The following is a 17,047-nucleotide window of genomic DNA, read 5'->3' as shown; positions in this document are numbered from 1 at the left end:
ATCTTTCATTAGGTTCTGGCCCCTAATAAATCTGAACTTTTGATATTTAAATGTAGTATCGAAAAAATAAATACTCCGTACAAACTTTGGAAATATGGAGAGAATAAAAAATGAACAAGGGCCTGATCCAATATCGGACATCAGTCGTTGAAAAGCTGTGCTTTATTGACGTAGTCAATGAATAGCAATTTTCCATAGCAAGAAGTATTTTATCTTCGAGCCACGTCCCTAAACCTATTCAAACTCATTATTGGAATCGATTGCGGTCGATAAACTGCTGTTGACATGAAAGTGAGCAGAAATAGGTGATCCAAAGCTTAAAAGATTGTTTAACTATCATACTGTTTTCAACATTAAAATTATTATCAGGAGAAGGCATCACAATTCACAAATGGAGGCTAGTTGATATGTACAAATTGACTGGAGAAAAGAAGGTAAGCTAAGCAGAGAGAAGATTGAACTAAAGCAGCAAGCTAGAGAAAATGGAATTTACAAACTATAACAACAAAGAATGAAGATATCTACATCTTTTTACCTCTATCGAATTATTCTCCAACGCTTCCCTCCAGTATGTTGATTCTTCTCAACTTTCCACCACTCTGATACTGACTCTAAATTTTCAATAAATAAGTAGCATGCAACTTCAGTGAGCCAATCCGTATTTGAGAGAGGTTGACCGCAACTGACCAGAAGATGTCAACTGCAATCTCAGCGAGCCAATCAGTATTTCAGAGAGGCCGACAAGGGACCAGAAGATGTCAACAACGCATCCACCACTGACCACCTTAAAGGAACACCATAAGTCTGAAAATCTAGCCTCTCAATCTGAAGGTTTGTAGACGAAGTTATGTAGTTATTATCTTGGTGGGGGGACCTCATCAGCATAGATAGAAACACAAGCATCTGCTGCACCAGCAGCAAGCAGCATTTGATAGGGGTGGAAGGTAAGACATCTTACAGATCCTATCTTCTGAGCCATAAAGGTGGACAAATACCTAATAGTGCCTAACTGCTCACCCTCCAGGTTGAACACTTTGATAAGTTGCTTAGATGAACCGCTAGCTACAAGGGGTGCATGACGATGGACCGCCAGAGATGTAAGTGATCCCCTGTGAGCATAAATGGTCAAGTATGCCTCCTTGAGATTTCTCATATCAAGGAACTGAATATCACCAGCCTGAGATGCACTGACAACCTGAGAAGAAACAAGAGAAAGTTCATGACTTCTCATTTGCTTTGATAATATAGAACTTTTGTGAGAAAAAAACTTGCCACAAGTAGAAGTAATTGTTGGAACAAGTGATATTAAACACAGAGAGAAATAGAGAGACAGAGAGAGTGTGTATGTGTGCGTACTTTTTCTTTTTAAAGATGGTTTACTGACAAACCAGTAGCAGACAAGTTGACAGGCCAGATATGAAGGGGTTAGTGATAATCACCTTCGCTGGTTGAAGTTCAGGTTGAAAGCCAACCCCAACAACTCTTTCCACTTCGGGGTGAGGTCGTGTTGCACAAACAAGCCTAAACAAACACAAATTAAACAGTCAAAAACCACTGAATATTGATGTATTTTATGCATAAAAAAATTACATGCATGTGCGGATAGGTGGTATGGATCTAAGTTAATGCAAGTCCACACCACCAATTCGAATAATGTACTTGAGATCCATATACAAGAAAAAGTGTGCGTGCAGACATATATATGCTCATGAATTACTAGTACTACATCTTACATTTCTGGCATTTGAATATCGAATAGTTTGACCGATCCATCCACGAAGCCAGCAACAAATTGACCCGCATGAACTTGAGAAGCAGACTGCATAAGGCATGAAAAAGAATAGATGTCATCACAAAAATAAGTGGCATGGTTAGAGCATCCAGGAAAAACATGTAACATATACAACAACAACAACAACCCAGTAAAATCCCACTAATGGGGTCTGGGGAAGGTAGTGTGTACGCAAACTTTACCCCTACCCTGAAGGAGTAGAGAGGCTATTTCCGAAAGACCCTCGGCTCAAAAAACAAAAAGATAAAAGGACAAAAAATGAGACAATATTAGTATCACAACAACAATCATAGGATAAATAGGAACACCATAAAATCCAGAAGAAAGATGCAAAGCAAAGGGAGACAATATTAGTAAATATTAGTATCACCACAACAGTCATAAGAAAAATAGGAACACCATAAAATCTAGAAGAAAGATGCAAAGCAAAAGCGATAGCTAGTAAATAGGACATGCACTGAAAAGCGAAATAGTAAGCCACAACATTCCCACTAGCTATCTTAGACAAAAACTCTACATGGCTAGTCCCACCATGGTACGAAGTAAGGCACGACTCAACTACCTCCTAACCTACTACCCTAATACTCGACCTCCACATCTTCCTATCAAGTGTTATGTCTTCGAAAATCTGGAGCCTCGTCATATCCTGCCTGATCACCTCTCCCCAATACTTCTTAGGCCGTCCTCTACCTCTTCTCGTGCCCTCCGCAACCAGCTGCTCACACCTCCGTACCGGAGTATCTGGGCTTCTCCTCTGAACATGTCCGAACCATCTAAGCCTCGCTTCCCGCATCTTGTCATCAATGAGAGCCACATGCACCTTCTCCCGAATATCATCATTCCTAATCTTATCTATCCTAGTATGCCCGCACATCCACTGCAACATCCTCATTTCTGCTACTTTCATCTTCTGGATATGTGAGTTCTTAACGGGCCAATACTCAGCCCCATACATCATGGCCGGTCTAACCACCGCTTTATAAAACTTACCTTTGATTATCGGTGGCACTCTTTTGTCACACAGGACTCCAGATGCTAACCTCCACTTCATCCATCCTACCCCAATACTGTGTGTGACATCCTCGTCAATCTTCCCTCCCCCCTGGATAACCGAACCAAGGTACTTGAAGCTGCCTCTACTCGGGATGACCTGCGAATCAAGCCTCACATCCATGCCCACTTCCCCTGGCTAAGCGCTGAACTTACACTCCAGGTATTCCGTCTTCGTCCTGCTCAGCTTGAAACCCTTAGACTCAAGAGCCTGTCTCCAAACTTTCAGCCTCTCGTTAACACCGGCTTGCGACTCATCAATCAGAACTATGTCATCGGCGAATAGCATGCACCATGGCGCATCCCCTTGAATATGGTGTGTTAATGCGTCCATTACCAGAGCGAATAAGAACGGATTGAGCGCAGAACCTTGGTGTAACTCCATTACAACCGAAAAATGCTCAGAGTCGCCTCCTACTATCCTAACCCGAGTCTTAGCCCCATCATACATGTCCTTAATTGCATAATGTAGGGAATCGACACACCTTTTGCCTCCAGGCATCTCCAGAGAATTTCTCTAGGAACCTTATCATACGCTTTTTCTAGGTCAATAAACACCATGTGCAGATCCTTCTTCCTCTCTCTGTATAGTTCCACCAACCTTCTAACAAGGTGTATAACTTCTGTAGTCGAACGACCCGGCATGAACCCGAATTGATTGTCGGATACAGACACTGTCATCCTCACCCACGTGATAAAATTGTTTAAAATGCCAATAAAACACTACATGTTTTAGCACAGAACCTGAGGATAGCGGAAAAAGGGGATAAAGCAAAGACGAACAAGAGATCTAAGAATTAGTACTCCCAAAAGAGACAGGCCAGCCTATTTAATTGAAAAAAATATATATATTACCTCCTCCTCCACCCAATGCAAGCCATACAGATATATCATGACAATGTAAGCAGGTGGTGGAAAATAGGTTCCCCACGACGACCCGAAGACAACCCCAACATTAATTTCTCAAACTTTCATCAAATCAAGTAACCCATTTTAAACCTTCAAGCTTTTTAAAGACCCCATTAATGGTGTTTCGATTTGAAATGAAGAACTCGGACTCAATCATTTTTAATCAATAGGGACGATTGTTGGTTCAAACTTTCGAGCTAAATCAATGGTGGAGGCACAACAATGGTGAAAGTGGAGGAGGCAGTGGTGGACATAAAAAAGAAAAAAAACAAAAAAATCTATTTTTTGGGCTCTTCACGCGCCTATATTGGGTGAAACTCTATTTGCCAACTCAGCAAGAAGTGCCTAATTGGAACAAAGTTCGTGTAATGTACGTGTTCATTAGGAACACCCTTAAGTTCAGGTGTCTAAATAAAAATTTGTGCCAACTTTAAGTGTCTCCATATGTATTCAGACTAAAAAAAAATACATATGTACATGTTTACGCACGCGCGTGTGTGTTGAGGAATGAGGGGTGTTCTTTGGAGACCATTTCATTCATCAATATTTCATGGTTCTTTAGCAGTTTGCTCAAATTTTACAATCGTCTTTATTCATTTCTCAATATCCAAGCACAAGATAGAAAACAAATACTTAAACAATGCTAAACGGTTTTCTAGTAAATGAACACATAAAATAATACTATAAACTCTCAGAGCAATGTGAAAAAACTCACCAATGCTGAGATGCTGTAATCCGAGGATGTTGGAGTAGTATTTACAAGCTGCTCTTTGTCAAGATCCCAAGCCATGATAGAAGAAATCTCACCAGATGCAAGCTGATGAGAAATTCAAATTGACATGTAAGCAAAATGTGTAAAACATCTACTTAAAGTTAACTTGTGCCACGAAATTACATGTAATTAGGGGTGGGTGGTCGGTTCAGTGTATAGTTTGTTCGGTATGGGCTTGGTATGCTGGCCTATTTTCTGCTTCAAAAATAGGCTATACTTGGTTTGGGCCTGACAATCGGAAAGTAATTAACACAATAAATAAATTGAGTCAGAATTGATTCCAATACTTATGTATTGATTCAGATTCTCCAGAAATTGATCAAACAGTTTTTGATTACCGAAGAATCAAATATGTACCAATTTGCTGAAATTACAAGCTCAAGCATTAGCGCAAGTTTTTTGTGCAAAAACACCATACAATCACGCTAAATATCCAACAGAAATATACCGTGGCAGACTACTAAACCAAACAACATTAATAAAATGTAAATACCCAAACTAGATGATGAGAAATAAAGAGTCACAATTCACAACCAAAGTACATAAAATATAATAAGTCTAAAATCCATCACCAAATACTAAACAATAGCAGTCACAATCTAAGTCTAGAATTCACCAAATCCAAAATAACACTAATTGTCAACACATTAACTTAAATACAAAGTTGTCTTCCTAGATGCAGATGATGCTCAAGACTGTTTTCTCACAGGAAAAGTTTAATCAAATGAATATTAAACTAGAGGATCAGATCACACAGAGTGAATCAAGAAACACAAACTAGTAGAGATAGTTATCTAAGACAAATGACAGCACGAAGATTCTGAAAGAAAATAAAGAAATTTGAACACTTTAATACATAGTTTCTACATAGTATATTCGATCAAAGAAAGAAAAAACACAGCGACAAACATTAAACGACGGAGAAAAGAAAATACTCTATCAACATATTAGATTCCACAAATGTATCAGTAGATTCAGGTAACACCGGAATAAAGAATAAGAAAGCATTCAAGATCTTCAAAATACTAAGAAAATATAAAAAGGAATTTTTACACAAACAACCGGCCATATTCATTGTTTACTTTTTCTAACTATATACATAGATTATATATTGATTATACACAATTATACACATATAATACACAAATTATGCATATATTATACCTCCACCGGCTATTTTTAGTTTAAGCAATTGGGTGAACGACTATTTGGGTTTATTCTTCATATAAAAACACAGAACTACTTGTGTAAATCCAGCGGTAATCTCTTCCTTTCCAAAGTACTTGGTCGATGGACCTGGCCGGAGGTTTTGTTTTCTGTAAGTTCATTACTTAGATAAAGCAGATTATGTATTATTTTGAGATGTTCTGTACCCGAAAAAAAAAGAATTTTAAAAAACCCAAAAGTTGGGAACTAACTTCCTATTGGTGATATTACCATAGTGAAGCAAGCATCCAAATGGATTGTGTCCAAGATCACAAAAACAAAATAAGATAAAGAGTAACAGCTAAAATTTCTTGTATGTTCTTAAACACTTGCTTTTTAAGCAAGTTGTGTTGTTGACAGAAACAGCACTAAGAAAGTTCTGTCAACTGGACACTCTAAAGACTATAGCTCCTTTTACTGTAAGATGTAATACATAGAACCCAAATAGGATCATTGAAATGGAAGAGTTCTACCGGATTGCTTTGCTATTAGAAGATACATAGCAAAGCAAAAGGTAAATTTTATCCAACATTTGCAGAACAAGCAATGTAACATGAGAGTGACTGTTGAGCATCTATGGCCCAGCATATCGACAAGATGAGTATTTTAGAAAAGCGAATATTAAGATGATTGGTCATACAAGGTTAGATAAGATCATAATAATCACTTTAGATAGAAGGTACAAATAACACACACAAAGGACAAAATTTACAGGTCGTCTAAGATGAACAATGTCCTACAAAGATCTTCAAATGCACCTGTAAGTGTACTATGATGATTCAAGGCGTTAACAAAGGGCATGATAGACCTAAATTCACATAAAAGAAAGTAGTCTCAAAAGACCTACAATCTCTCAAAATCCTTACACATTTAGCTAAGAATAGAACGCAATGGAAAGAAAAGATCCAAATAAACGACACTAAAGAGTTGTGATAACTCTCGTGGTCGGGCATTTCGCATCGGAATAAATTATCACGTACTAGAACGAAATGGATCTAATGGAGTGGAATGGATACTGAGGTTCCATATGACCAACCCAAACTACTTTGTGATTAAGACATTGTTATTATTGTTGTGGAAGGATCCCCTGCTCTCCCATAACAACATCTAATATTTATTTTGTTCCAGATTGCCATATTAAACACAGATTGATGATAGCATTTCATAGAGCCTTATGCTGCTTCTTATCCTCTGTCTTTCAGCTGCAGATCACATCGAGAGATTTTCACCAGTTAATACTAAATGGGTTATTGAAGAATCCCCAGATTTGCCAAGACATGGGACAGTGCAGGAACTGTTGTTCCGATGTTAAACGAAAGAAGAAGAAAAAGGCATCAACTCCACATGCCGAGTCCCCAAAGTTTACTAGAGTTAAACATGTTTTGTGTAATGCAATCCAGGTGAAGCACGCTACTTTTCTCGCATTTTCTCGATTCTCTCTACCGTGTCTATTATTTTTAACTAATGGTAAATAGGTCCAGAAAGAGATGGTGAGACATTTATATGAGGAACAATATAGATAAAAATGAAACATTGGAGATTTAATATGAGAATGACACAGGTGATGAGTCAAAGCAATTCATGTACCTTATCAACAGCAAGGATCTTCGTCCAAATGAAGACAAGAATTTGCCTAAGCTCTGGAGTCGTGGTTTGCAAAAGCTTTAGAACGTAAGGAAATATTCCAACAGACAAGACCTGGAAGTAAAATTGCTCACTTAAGTATTACTTGAAAATTAGACGCAGAAAGTTAGATGCAACCAGCCTAATTAACAAGAAACTTGAAATGCAGCACCACCAATAAGTACCAGATCTACAGCCCAAAGTCCCATATCGAGAAATCTCCCAAGAAGAACCAGTGCACGGAACCGGTGGCATTGAGTATGTAACACCTAATAACAAAGAATAACCTGGTTATCATCCCATACAAAGAGAAAAGTGCACCAAAATAACAAAGCCCTCGAGAGTGTTAAGAGAACCTAATAAATAGGAAAAATTTCGCAAGATAATTCGCAATAAGTTTGTATCTTAGGGAGAACTATGGTTTTTCAATTTATGCATCCTTCTGTCGGGTCAAGAGGATATACACCAAGTAAATCTAGACAAACTTCACAATTCAAACAAAAATATTTGCTCGTGAAATGAACGGTACCGATTATTCTTCAGGAAAACCCTCCCAAAAAAAAAACTAAGAAATTGTTTTAACTGAGACTAACATTACTAAAACCAATGCTTCTGCTGTTTTACCATCAGAAACTTTAATCACTTGCCTAGTGGTAATTTGCTTCTGCAACAGTAGGGAAATGGGATACACCAGAATTGACAAAAATAGTGCAATAATCTGCCATAGATTGTTAGATTACTCGAGCAAAAAAAATACAGTAAGCAAAACATGAAACAAATGAAGACCCAATTGTGCTGAGAGGAGTATCCAATACTTGATGGCCTTTTAAGTAATATAAGAGGAGAGTTAACCGTTCCTCATATAATGACATGACATTCTGGTTACTTTTTTCTCCTTACATGAGAACATTCTATTATTCTAAATTTTAGCATGATATCCAGAAAATTGTTCTCCTAGTTAAACAAACTGAAGCAAATGCAGAGAGGTCAACTGAGGCTTCATCAAGTAATATAAGAGGAGAGTTAACCATTCCTCACGTAATGAAATGACATTCTGGTTATTTTTCTCTTTACATGAGAACATTCTATTATTCTAAATTTTAGCATGATATCCAAAAACAATTCTCCTATGTAAACAAATTTAAGCAAATGCACAGAGGTCAACTGAGGCTTCATCAAGGAACAAGAATGCTAGCAACCAAATGTTTTCACTCCACCTTTTCATCATATTAAGTCACACGAATTGAAAGGGGGTGCGGGAATGAGGAAACATGCACCACTTAAAGCCACCATTTCATGGTAAGAAGAACCAAGAATGCCATTCCTTTTATTTGAACCACAAGAATTCTTACCTGTAGAACAATGGGCAACTGCTCTGGTGGATTTTTATTCTCTGATCCATGATCAAGCCAAACCTCAAAAGCTGTCAACTCTTCCGTGAAGAATGGGCTAGGCTGAAGAAATCAAAAGATGGGAAACATTTAATCTTGAAAAGATACATGGACCAAATTTTTGAGAATATAGACCAAGTTTTATGAACTAAAAATATACAACCAAATCATTACCCCACCTGAAATTCCACATTCGGATCATCAATCAAAGTAGGAAGCTGCAAAAGGCAGATTTCTGCTGCCATGTCCCAAGAATCCCTGTGGAACAAGTGCAGACCCCAATGAGGGGAAGGTAATACATGAATTTGTGTAGATTGTTGAGTGTTTCGTGTAGTTACCACATGTGGTGCTGATGAGTAGGTGGTAGCATTGGGTATGAAATTGGTGAACAATTTGCAGAACGCACGATTCTTTCAGCAAGTAAAAAATTTCTGAATAAACTAGCAACTAATAGGTCTTGCCTGAACAATTTTTGAAATAGATCTGTGGTTTTGAAGCTCACAGATTAGAAAGAGTTTAAACTGCAAAAAGGATTAAGAAAACTGCATCAAACTAACTAGTCTATCACATTACCTCGTGGATTCCAGGCAATTGTGTCAGTTACTGCAGTGAGAATCCAATTCAATTCACCAAGAGGTGTCTTTCGATCAGTTTGGCGTCCAGGAATTCGATCTATTAGACCATAATCAAGTGACTCACGAATCAATGACCGTGTGCAAAACCTAACAGCCAAAAACAGAATTAAGTAGATTACGAGGAATGAATAACTAGTTATAACATATTTGACCAAAAGGTTAAAAAGAAAAAGAAAACAAAAAGGCAGCTCGGTTTTGAAATAAAAGATTAGTCATAACGGTTGAAAGAAAATAGCAGCTTATCAAGGAATTCTGACAACAAATATCAAACGTGAAGCAGGCTCAAACATACTAAGTGGAAATTCCCTAAGACATCATATTAATCTATAGCAACGGTTGGCATAATAGACAACCATGTGGTTCCTGAAATATGAGGTGCCATGTAACTTTGGGGCATCAAAGAGACTTGTCCTGTTGTTCAAGTATTCTTTTGGTGAGAAAGGCTGTTCTAACTTTCCAAATATATGGTTAAATAAGACATGATGTTTAAGATAAACTATGGAATACCATAAAGAGAGAAAAACATAATATTCCATCAGTCGGGAACCAAACCCACTGAAGGTATGCCAACGTTTCCAACAATGAAGTATTGCAGCTAGTTCGCCCCATTGTAGAATTGATCAGGTTTAGCAGAAAGCAGGAAAAAGGGGGGAAGGATAAAGGATAAACAACTCTTGCTGAGAGCATGTCACCATCTCAATGCCATTTTGATTGGAGTTGTGAGGCAGGAAGTGAAAACATCAGCAGGAAATTCAGCACTTTGAGGAAGTGTCTCATGTGCTTCACAAGCAGCAAGCAGAATACAATCTCTTGTAGAAGGTCCAGAGGAATCAGAGACAGTCAAGTCTTGGAGCTGCATTAAATAAATCACCAGGTAACTGATTAGCCTCAAATTCTGTGTCTCCTTCCTTCAGCCTTTTTTAGCAGATGGGTAGATCACCTCATAGTTAAGCATGTAATGCATTATTACAATATGTACCTCTATAAAGGTATTAACAATCATCCCAGCAGCTGAGCAGTCAAAGACATAGATCGATGGTGTCTTCAACCAAGAGTCCAGGTCAGTAATCGGCAATGGGATATACTGCGTATAACTCTAAACCAGATGTCCCAATAAGAAAAAGACAGATATCACAACAGCTCTGAGAAATCAATTTGAGTAAGAAAGAAAACCTTATTAAATAGCCAAATTTCACCATTGGATGTTGGTTTTGGCACACCATGTCCATTATAATGGAACAGAACTCGTTCTGACTTGGCATACTGTCTACATGTTGTGCAAAGTTTCTTAACATCAACAACAGTAGGATCCAAGGAGATCTTGTAGTGTGCCTACATATAGTTAGATATTTGGGTCATTTATAATTAAATTATTGATTACCTCACCACAATAATACAGCCTAGACCTTGTCCACGCATGATATCTATTAACACAAAAACATTTTTCTTACCCTAGGTTGCCACCTCTCATATTGTTCATTCAATGTTCTCCCAATTGTGTCAAGGGCTTTTTGAGGTGCCACAGAAAATGGATCTGTCATATGGGAATAAGAGTAAGTACTTAAATAACTGCTGGTTGACAAAATTTTCAAGCACTAGGATTTGAAAATTGCTGACTGCAACTAAGAGGTAAAATCTTAACTAAATTCATCCAATCTCCCCAAGAGAATATGAACTGTTTACTACGGAAGCCAGGATAGTTGATACCAAAATAGATTCAAGTAAAACAACAGATCAGACAAGAAGTACTATCATCAACTATTGTGTTGTCATAGTGATAACATAAGCAACAACATGAACACAGACCAGGAAAACTTCAAAGGTTCCCAAAAAGCTACTCCACAAGTATGGCACAGAGCCTTCAGCAAATGCTATGTGACGGACTGAGAGCCCTGAAGAACCTGCAAAGATTATTATTCACAAAAGGGCAAAAGCTAGAGGAGAGAGATTCCTAGGGGCAGGAAACTTCACATTAGAGGGTTAAAATCATGAAAGAACAATACGGGGGTAAGAATTGGCAGAGAGAAATTGAGTGTAGGAATTTGTCACTGGAAGATGTATTGAGTGAAATCCAAAAGTAAAAAATGCAACCGAAGTCCAAAATGAGAACATAATCTAGAGAAACAAGACGAAAGAAACGGGAGGATTGCCCATATTGCTCTTGATTGGACATGATGGACGAAAAATCAAGAGAAAGGCTTTGACAACAGAGCACTGGAAAGCTATTCATCCCCCACAAACCCCCAAAAAAATCATAACGGCAAGCTCTTCGCCTAAGTTGAACAATGTCTTACTAGGAGAGGCCTATGTTGAATATGAAATCAGAAGCAGGCATCAGTAGAACACAACGACCAAAGGTGTCGAGTAGAAAGGATCACAGTTTTCCCACTATTCTCACACTTATGGGCATGCATTCTCAAAACTCCCAATAAGATCTGCTTTTTCATTTGGTTAGCAGTAAGGGAGACCATTCTCACAATGAAAAACTAGAGGAAGAAAGGACTACATAGGTCAGTTGGTGCTACATGTGCAGAAGCACGAGAGATTGATCACCTACTGTTACACTATCAGGTTGAAAATCAGTTATGGTTAACTGCGTTAAACTCTTTCGGCATCCAGTGGATGACAGAAATCACAATCAAGGATTTATTATTCAATTGGGCCTTCAAACAAGGTAAAGGAGGTGTAGAACTTAAGATATAACACCTTTGGTCTTATGTAAGTTGTATGAAGAGAAAGAAACATGAGATTTTTTTTTATAATCTTGGTGTTCGGGCCAGCTTGCGTGCACCTCGATTAATTCCGCAGGGTACTACCTGCTACCTCCCACCAGCAGCATGAGAACTTTTTAAGGGTGGATATTACTTAAGTAGCATGTCTTTTGGTTCTACTCAATTTTTAGAGCACCGATGAGGTCCAGTTAGCATAGATGATTTGGTGTTCTTCGTAGAGAATCATATCTTTGTGCATAACTATTTACATTTTGTGTGCCCCTATACCTGAGTATTCACGTCAGTAAAATATTCACCGTGTCTAAAAGATAAGGAATAGTAGCAAAAAGAAGAAGAAGTACTTGTTCTTTTAGAAGCAAAAGAAGAAGAAGATTTTAGCATACCAACCCAACACTGCATTCGAGCACAAGGAGATATCTTTATTACATCAGTTGGATCAACGCTGATGTTCAAACACAACACAAGGGCAACACATCCCGTAAACGTTTTGTACGCTTAGATGTAATAGAGGTAAAGATATCAAACATTTGTTTACTCCATGAGAATGAAGCCCATTGCTCTGTAAGATATTAGCTAGCTCAAAAAATAAGATAGAAACAAAAGGTCATCAAGTACTACATGTGTAAGATTTTCTCTTTTTACATAATACAACAAGCAACAGGTATAAATAAATCAAATCAAGCATTTGAAAATCCAAATCTTATCTTCAAAAATTTGCAAAATTGTTGTGCTGTAATAACATCTTAAAATCAACCTTTTCTTTTGGATCTAAATAAAGCATCTCTAAACAACCTTTTACGCAAAGACGAAAATATATACATAATACATCTTTAAATCATTTTTATTTCAATGGTTACTTAAGTTGAAGAAGATAGTAGCAACTAAAGCACTACAAGGTTAAAGCACGCACACAAGATTATTGAGTAACATCAATTTAGCAAAAGTCAGAAAGGGCACACAAGATATATTACCATTAGACAAACTGTCATTAAAAATTTAAGAAAAGATAAAAGAAACTAAGACATCAGTACATAACAGCCTCGTCTTACCAAGCTCTACTAGATTAGAGGTCTAGGTAAAAGCTTAACTTTTTCACACAGCTTTTTTCAAGGTGTAAATCACAACAACTGGAAAATAAAATATCCCGAGATTAAACATGACTTTATCAAAGCCATAAACCATTTACATTCCCATGAAAATTTTGAAAGAAGCCTAAATGACTCATATATTGCTCTTATTCCCAAGAAAGCAGGTGCTAAGCTAAAGGTTTATAGACCAATAGGTTTGATTGGTATTTTTTATAAGGTGCTGTCAAACTTCTTGCTAACAGACTTAAAACAGTTATGAGCAAGCTGGTTTCCCCTTCCCCAAACGGCTCCTGTGAGTGGCAGAAAGATAACAGATGCTTCTCTTATCGTAAATGAGTGTCTTGACTCCAAACTGATGCAAGGAAAGGCTAGAATTTTGTGTAAACTAGACATTCCGAAAGCTTTTGATATTGTGCATTGGGATTCCTTATCAACATGCTATAGTCTATGGTCTTTGGTGAAAAATGGGTCAAATGGATTCACTTTTGCATCTCCACTGTAAAGTTGCCCATTATCATAAATGAATCTCCCAAAAGGTTTCTTTGCATCACACAAAGGCTTAAGACAAGGAGATCCCGTCTCTCCTTTTCTTTTCACTTTTGTCATGGAAGGCTTAGTTAAAATGTTGGCAGCAGCTGAGATACGGAAATGGATTAAGGGCTTTAATCCAAGCATGAGGAACCAGGGAGAAATGCACCTCACTCAACTTCTTTACGCAAATGACTCTCTTACTCTCTGTGATGCAGACCGTGAGCAGAATTTCTATTTATGCATGGTCCTCCTCTTTTTGTAGCAGTATGGGGCTCCACATTAATTACTCCAAGAGTGTTCTTTTCCCTGTAAATGATGTTCCCCTATAGGAGATTGTAAGCATTATGGATTGTACAGTAGATTCCCTCCCTACCAAATATTTGAGCCTCTCTTTTGGAAACAAGGTGAATACTACTACAATTTCGGATGATACCTTGGAGAAGTGTCAAAAGCAACTCTCCTGTTGGAAGAAGAAATATCTCTCACTTGGGAGAAGGCTAGTGCTAATCAATAGTGTAATAGATTCCCTACTCACATGCACTATGTTCTTGTTCCCTCTACCGGCTTCTGTGGCGCAAAGAATGGATAAACTAAATAGAGATTTCATGTGGCAAGGTAATAAAGAACATACGACATTTTAACCTGGTAAACTCGGGGGGGAGAGGGGGGGTATCTACCGATAAAAAAGCAGGACGTTTGGGTCAAGACTTGAGGGCTAATAGCATTAGTCTACCATACAAGTGGCCCGGAGGTTTAACAAAGAAGGAGCACTACGAAGAAATGTCCTTGTAACAAAATTTGGTCTTCTTAATCTATCGATCACCAAACAAACTCGTATTCCTAGCAAATGTCACACCTGGAGGCATGTGGGGCTCACTGGTAAGCTTTTTGATCCCTTTCATCTATAGGAGTTGGCAATGGCGTGAGAGATTCTAGAATGATGCATGCCTGGGTACTTCTCCGTTAAGGAATCAATATCCTTCCATGTTTACTTTGGTACAAAATCAGGAAGCATCATTAGCAGAATATTGATATGTTTTTGGTTGAAGCATCACATTCAGACACAATATTACTGACAGGGAGACGAGCAGTCTTGCCTCTATGCTTTCCCAATTTCATGTTCCTCCTCTACTGTCTACACCTGATTATTTGAGGTGGAATAGAAATACAAAAGGTTTGTTCTTCATTAAAGCAGTTAAAGTCCCCCGATATAAATTAGCCTTGGAGATGCATTTGAAAAAATATGGCACCATTGAAAGTTGAATGTTTCTCTTGGTTGGTGGCAAGAGGTGCCTGTCTTACACACAACAAGCTTCAAAAAAGGGGAGTCAACATATGCAGCAAATGTTTGCAATGCGACCAAAAAACCCAAGATGCCAATCATTTATTTCTACATTGTTTGTTCACCATGCAGGTATGGGGCCTTTTTCTCAACATTTTAGGAGTTAGATGGGTAATGCCAATGACAACAAAGGAGCTTTTACAGTGTTGGCAGCTGCGAGGTTTGGGCAAGATAAAAAGGAAAATCTGGAATACCATTCCTTCAGTGATTTGATGGACTATTTGGGACGAAAAGAATGCAAGAGTCCAAAAAAAGGTGTGACTCTTGCAAATTACACTGTGGACATGGTTGATAATTCTGAACTCATTACATAATTCCTAATGTAGCCGCCCTGTACTTATTTCTACAGTACTTATCGCTGAAATTAACATACTACTTTTAACAAATATAAAAAACGGGTGAACCTTCCACCTAGGGAGAGACCATGCTATTGTGAATCAAGGACCATGAAAAATTGATAATTTGTGGGAGAAATTTTGAAAACCTCAGTGCATAAACCAATTCAAGAGGCCAACCATTATCCATACTTTCATAAATGCATTGATCAGGGACCTCTTTGCACCCATAGTACCGGGAAGACGAATAGAACAATCAATGTTCATATGGAGAAGAAAAATTTATTCAAGGAAGTACCTAACATTTAATCTAACGTCACCAATCATTAAAAATAAGCTTCCAAATTCACACAATATCTTCTACTCCTATAAAATTGACAAACACTAAGATGTGTAAATGAAAAGAATCACATCTTACTCGATTCTTAATCCGCTGCTTGGAGATTAAACCACTACGAGACGGTCCAGAAGGAACATATTCCTCAAACCGGTTGGACTACCATCCAAACTTTACGTAAAAACTTTATCACTTAACTTACAAATCAAAATATGTTGATATTCCATGGTGCACATTATCCTGTTGCTGATGACTCCCGAATGGACTACCATGATCCAACACACCAAAACTAGGCATATTCCAACTGTCTGTTGGTTCGTAGCTTGTAAAATTCATATTTGGCTGGTACTCCCTGTGTAATATATGAGTTTTAATACAAATTCAATACAAAAAAATAAACTTCGTAAACAAAGGAAAATTAGAGTTTACCACTTTGCTTGTGGATTATGTAAACTTGGGGATAAATTATGTCCTCGCTCCTCATTCGCCCATGGAGATAAGTTTAGATCTGGCCAAACTCTCTCACCCGCAACCTGTTCGTATAAAACTGCTCCAAAACACCAACCGATGATTGAAGGATATCCCTATTTTTTGAAACCTCATTATTGCGAACGTCTTCAGCCTTGACGTACATTTTCAACATTTTTATCACAAGAAGTTCACGGTGTTCATCTGAAGTCCTCAAAATATCTGTTAGAGTTTCATCGCCCTCGATGTTAAACATAGCATAACAAGCAACTCCTTGCAGAGTAACAGAATAGGGATATCTTCCAGTCACTTTAATATTAACCGAACGTTTGCTCACACTCATTGTTTTGCATAATAATGATACCAATCTATCGTATTCCATCGTAAGCGGCAACTTAACATGACACAGTGGAGAATAACTATAGCGTACTGAGTTATTCTCCATCACAACCTCACCCCCAGTATAGTGAAACCCTAATTTTTCGCTCTTCGGACATTATGACAAAATGCAAAATAACTTAACGAACAAATATTTAGGAAGATCGGAAGGATCCTAAATGAATTTTTATCAAATTCTGAAACTCCTTAAATAAGGGGATTTATCTCTACCTTTATCATAAAATGTAGTGGCCAAACCAGATAGTCCATTTTCTCTCTTTTCTCACTCCTCAAGAAAGACGGCTAGAAACTTCCTATTAGGAATAGCTTCCTTTCAGGTTGTGTTGTTATAGACCAGATTGTTCTAATAGGACATGGGAGACAGATAACTAATCTAATACAGTACAACTATGATCGGGCAATAGCGCAGATAAGATCAGACTGAATGTGTGAAGTAT

General features: G+C 37.8%; 1 protein-coding gene across 1 annotated transcript; it reads right to left on the bottom strand.

The window, feature by feature from the left end:
- Positions 1-400: 400 nt before the first annotated feature.
- Positions 401-16,554, bottom strand: LOC107790309 (regulatory-associated protein of TOR 1-like). Its single transcript, XM_075247577.1, has 17 exons — positions 16,396-16,554; positions 15,818-15,902; positions 12,494-12,604; positions 10,830-10,912; positions 10,552-10,710; positions 10,358-10,474; positions 10,071-10,231; positions 9,317-9,465; positions 9,082-9,226; positions 8,923-9,001; positions 8,705-8,806; positions 7,538-7,621; positions 7,317-7,427; positions 4,467-4,568; positions 1,734-1,819; positions 1,440-1,521; positions 401-1,195 (listed from the first exon to the last, which is right to left on the bottom strand). The coding sequence occupies exons 1-17, from the start codon at positions 16,552-16,554 to the stop codon at positions 857-859; spliced, it is 2,154 nt and encodes a 717-aa protein (XP_075103678.1). The 3' UTR covers positions 401-856.
- Between the last annotated feature and the right edge of the window lie 493 nt (positions 16,555-17,047).

This window comes from Nicotiana tabacum, chromosome 24, assembly GCF_000715075.1.
Source record: "Nicotiana tabacum cultivar K326 chromosome 24, ASM71507v2, whole genome shotgun sequence".
Classification (NCBI taxonomy): Eukaryota; Viridiplantae; Streptophyta; class Magnoliopsida; order Solanales; family Solanaceae; genus Nicotiana; species Nicotiana tabacum.
This window is presented reverse-complemented; position numbering and strand designations above follow the sequence as displayed.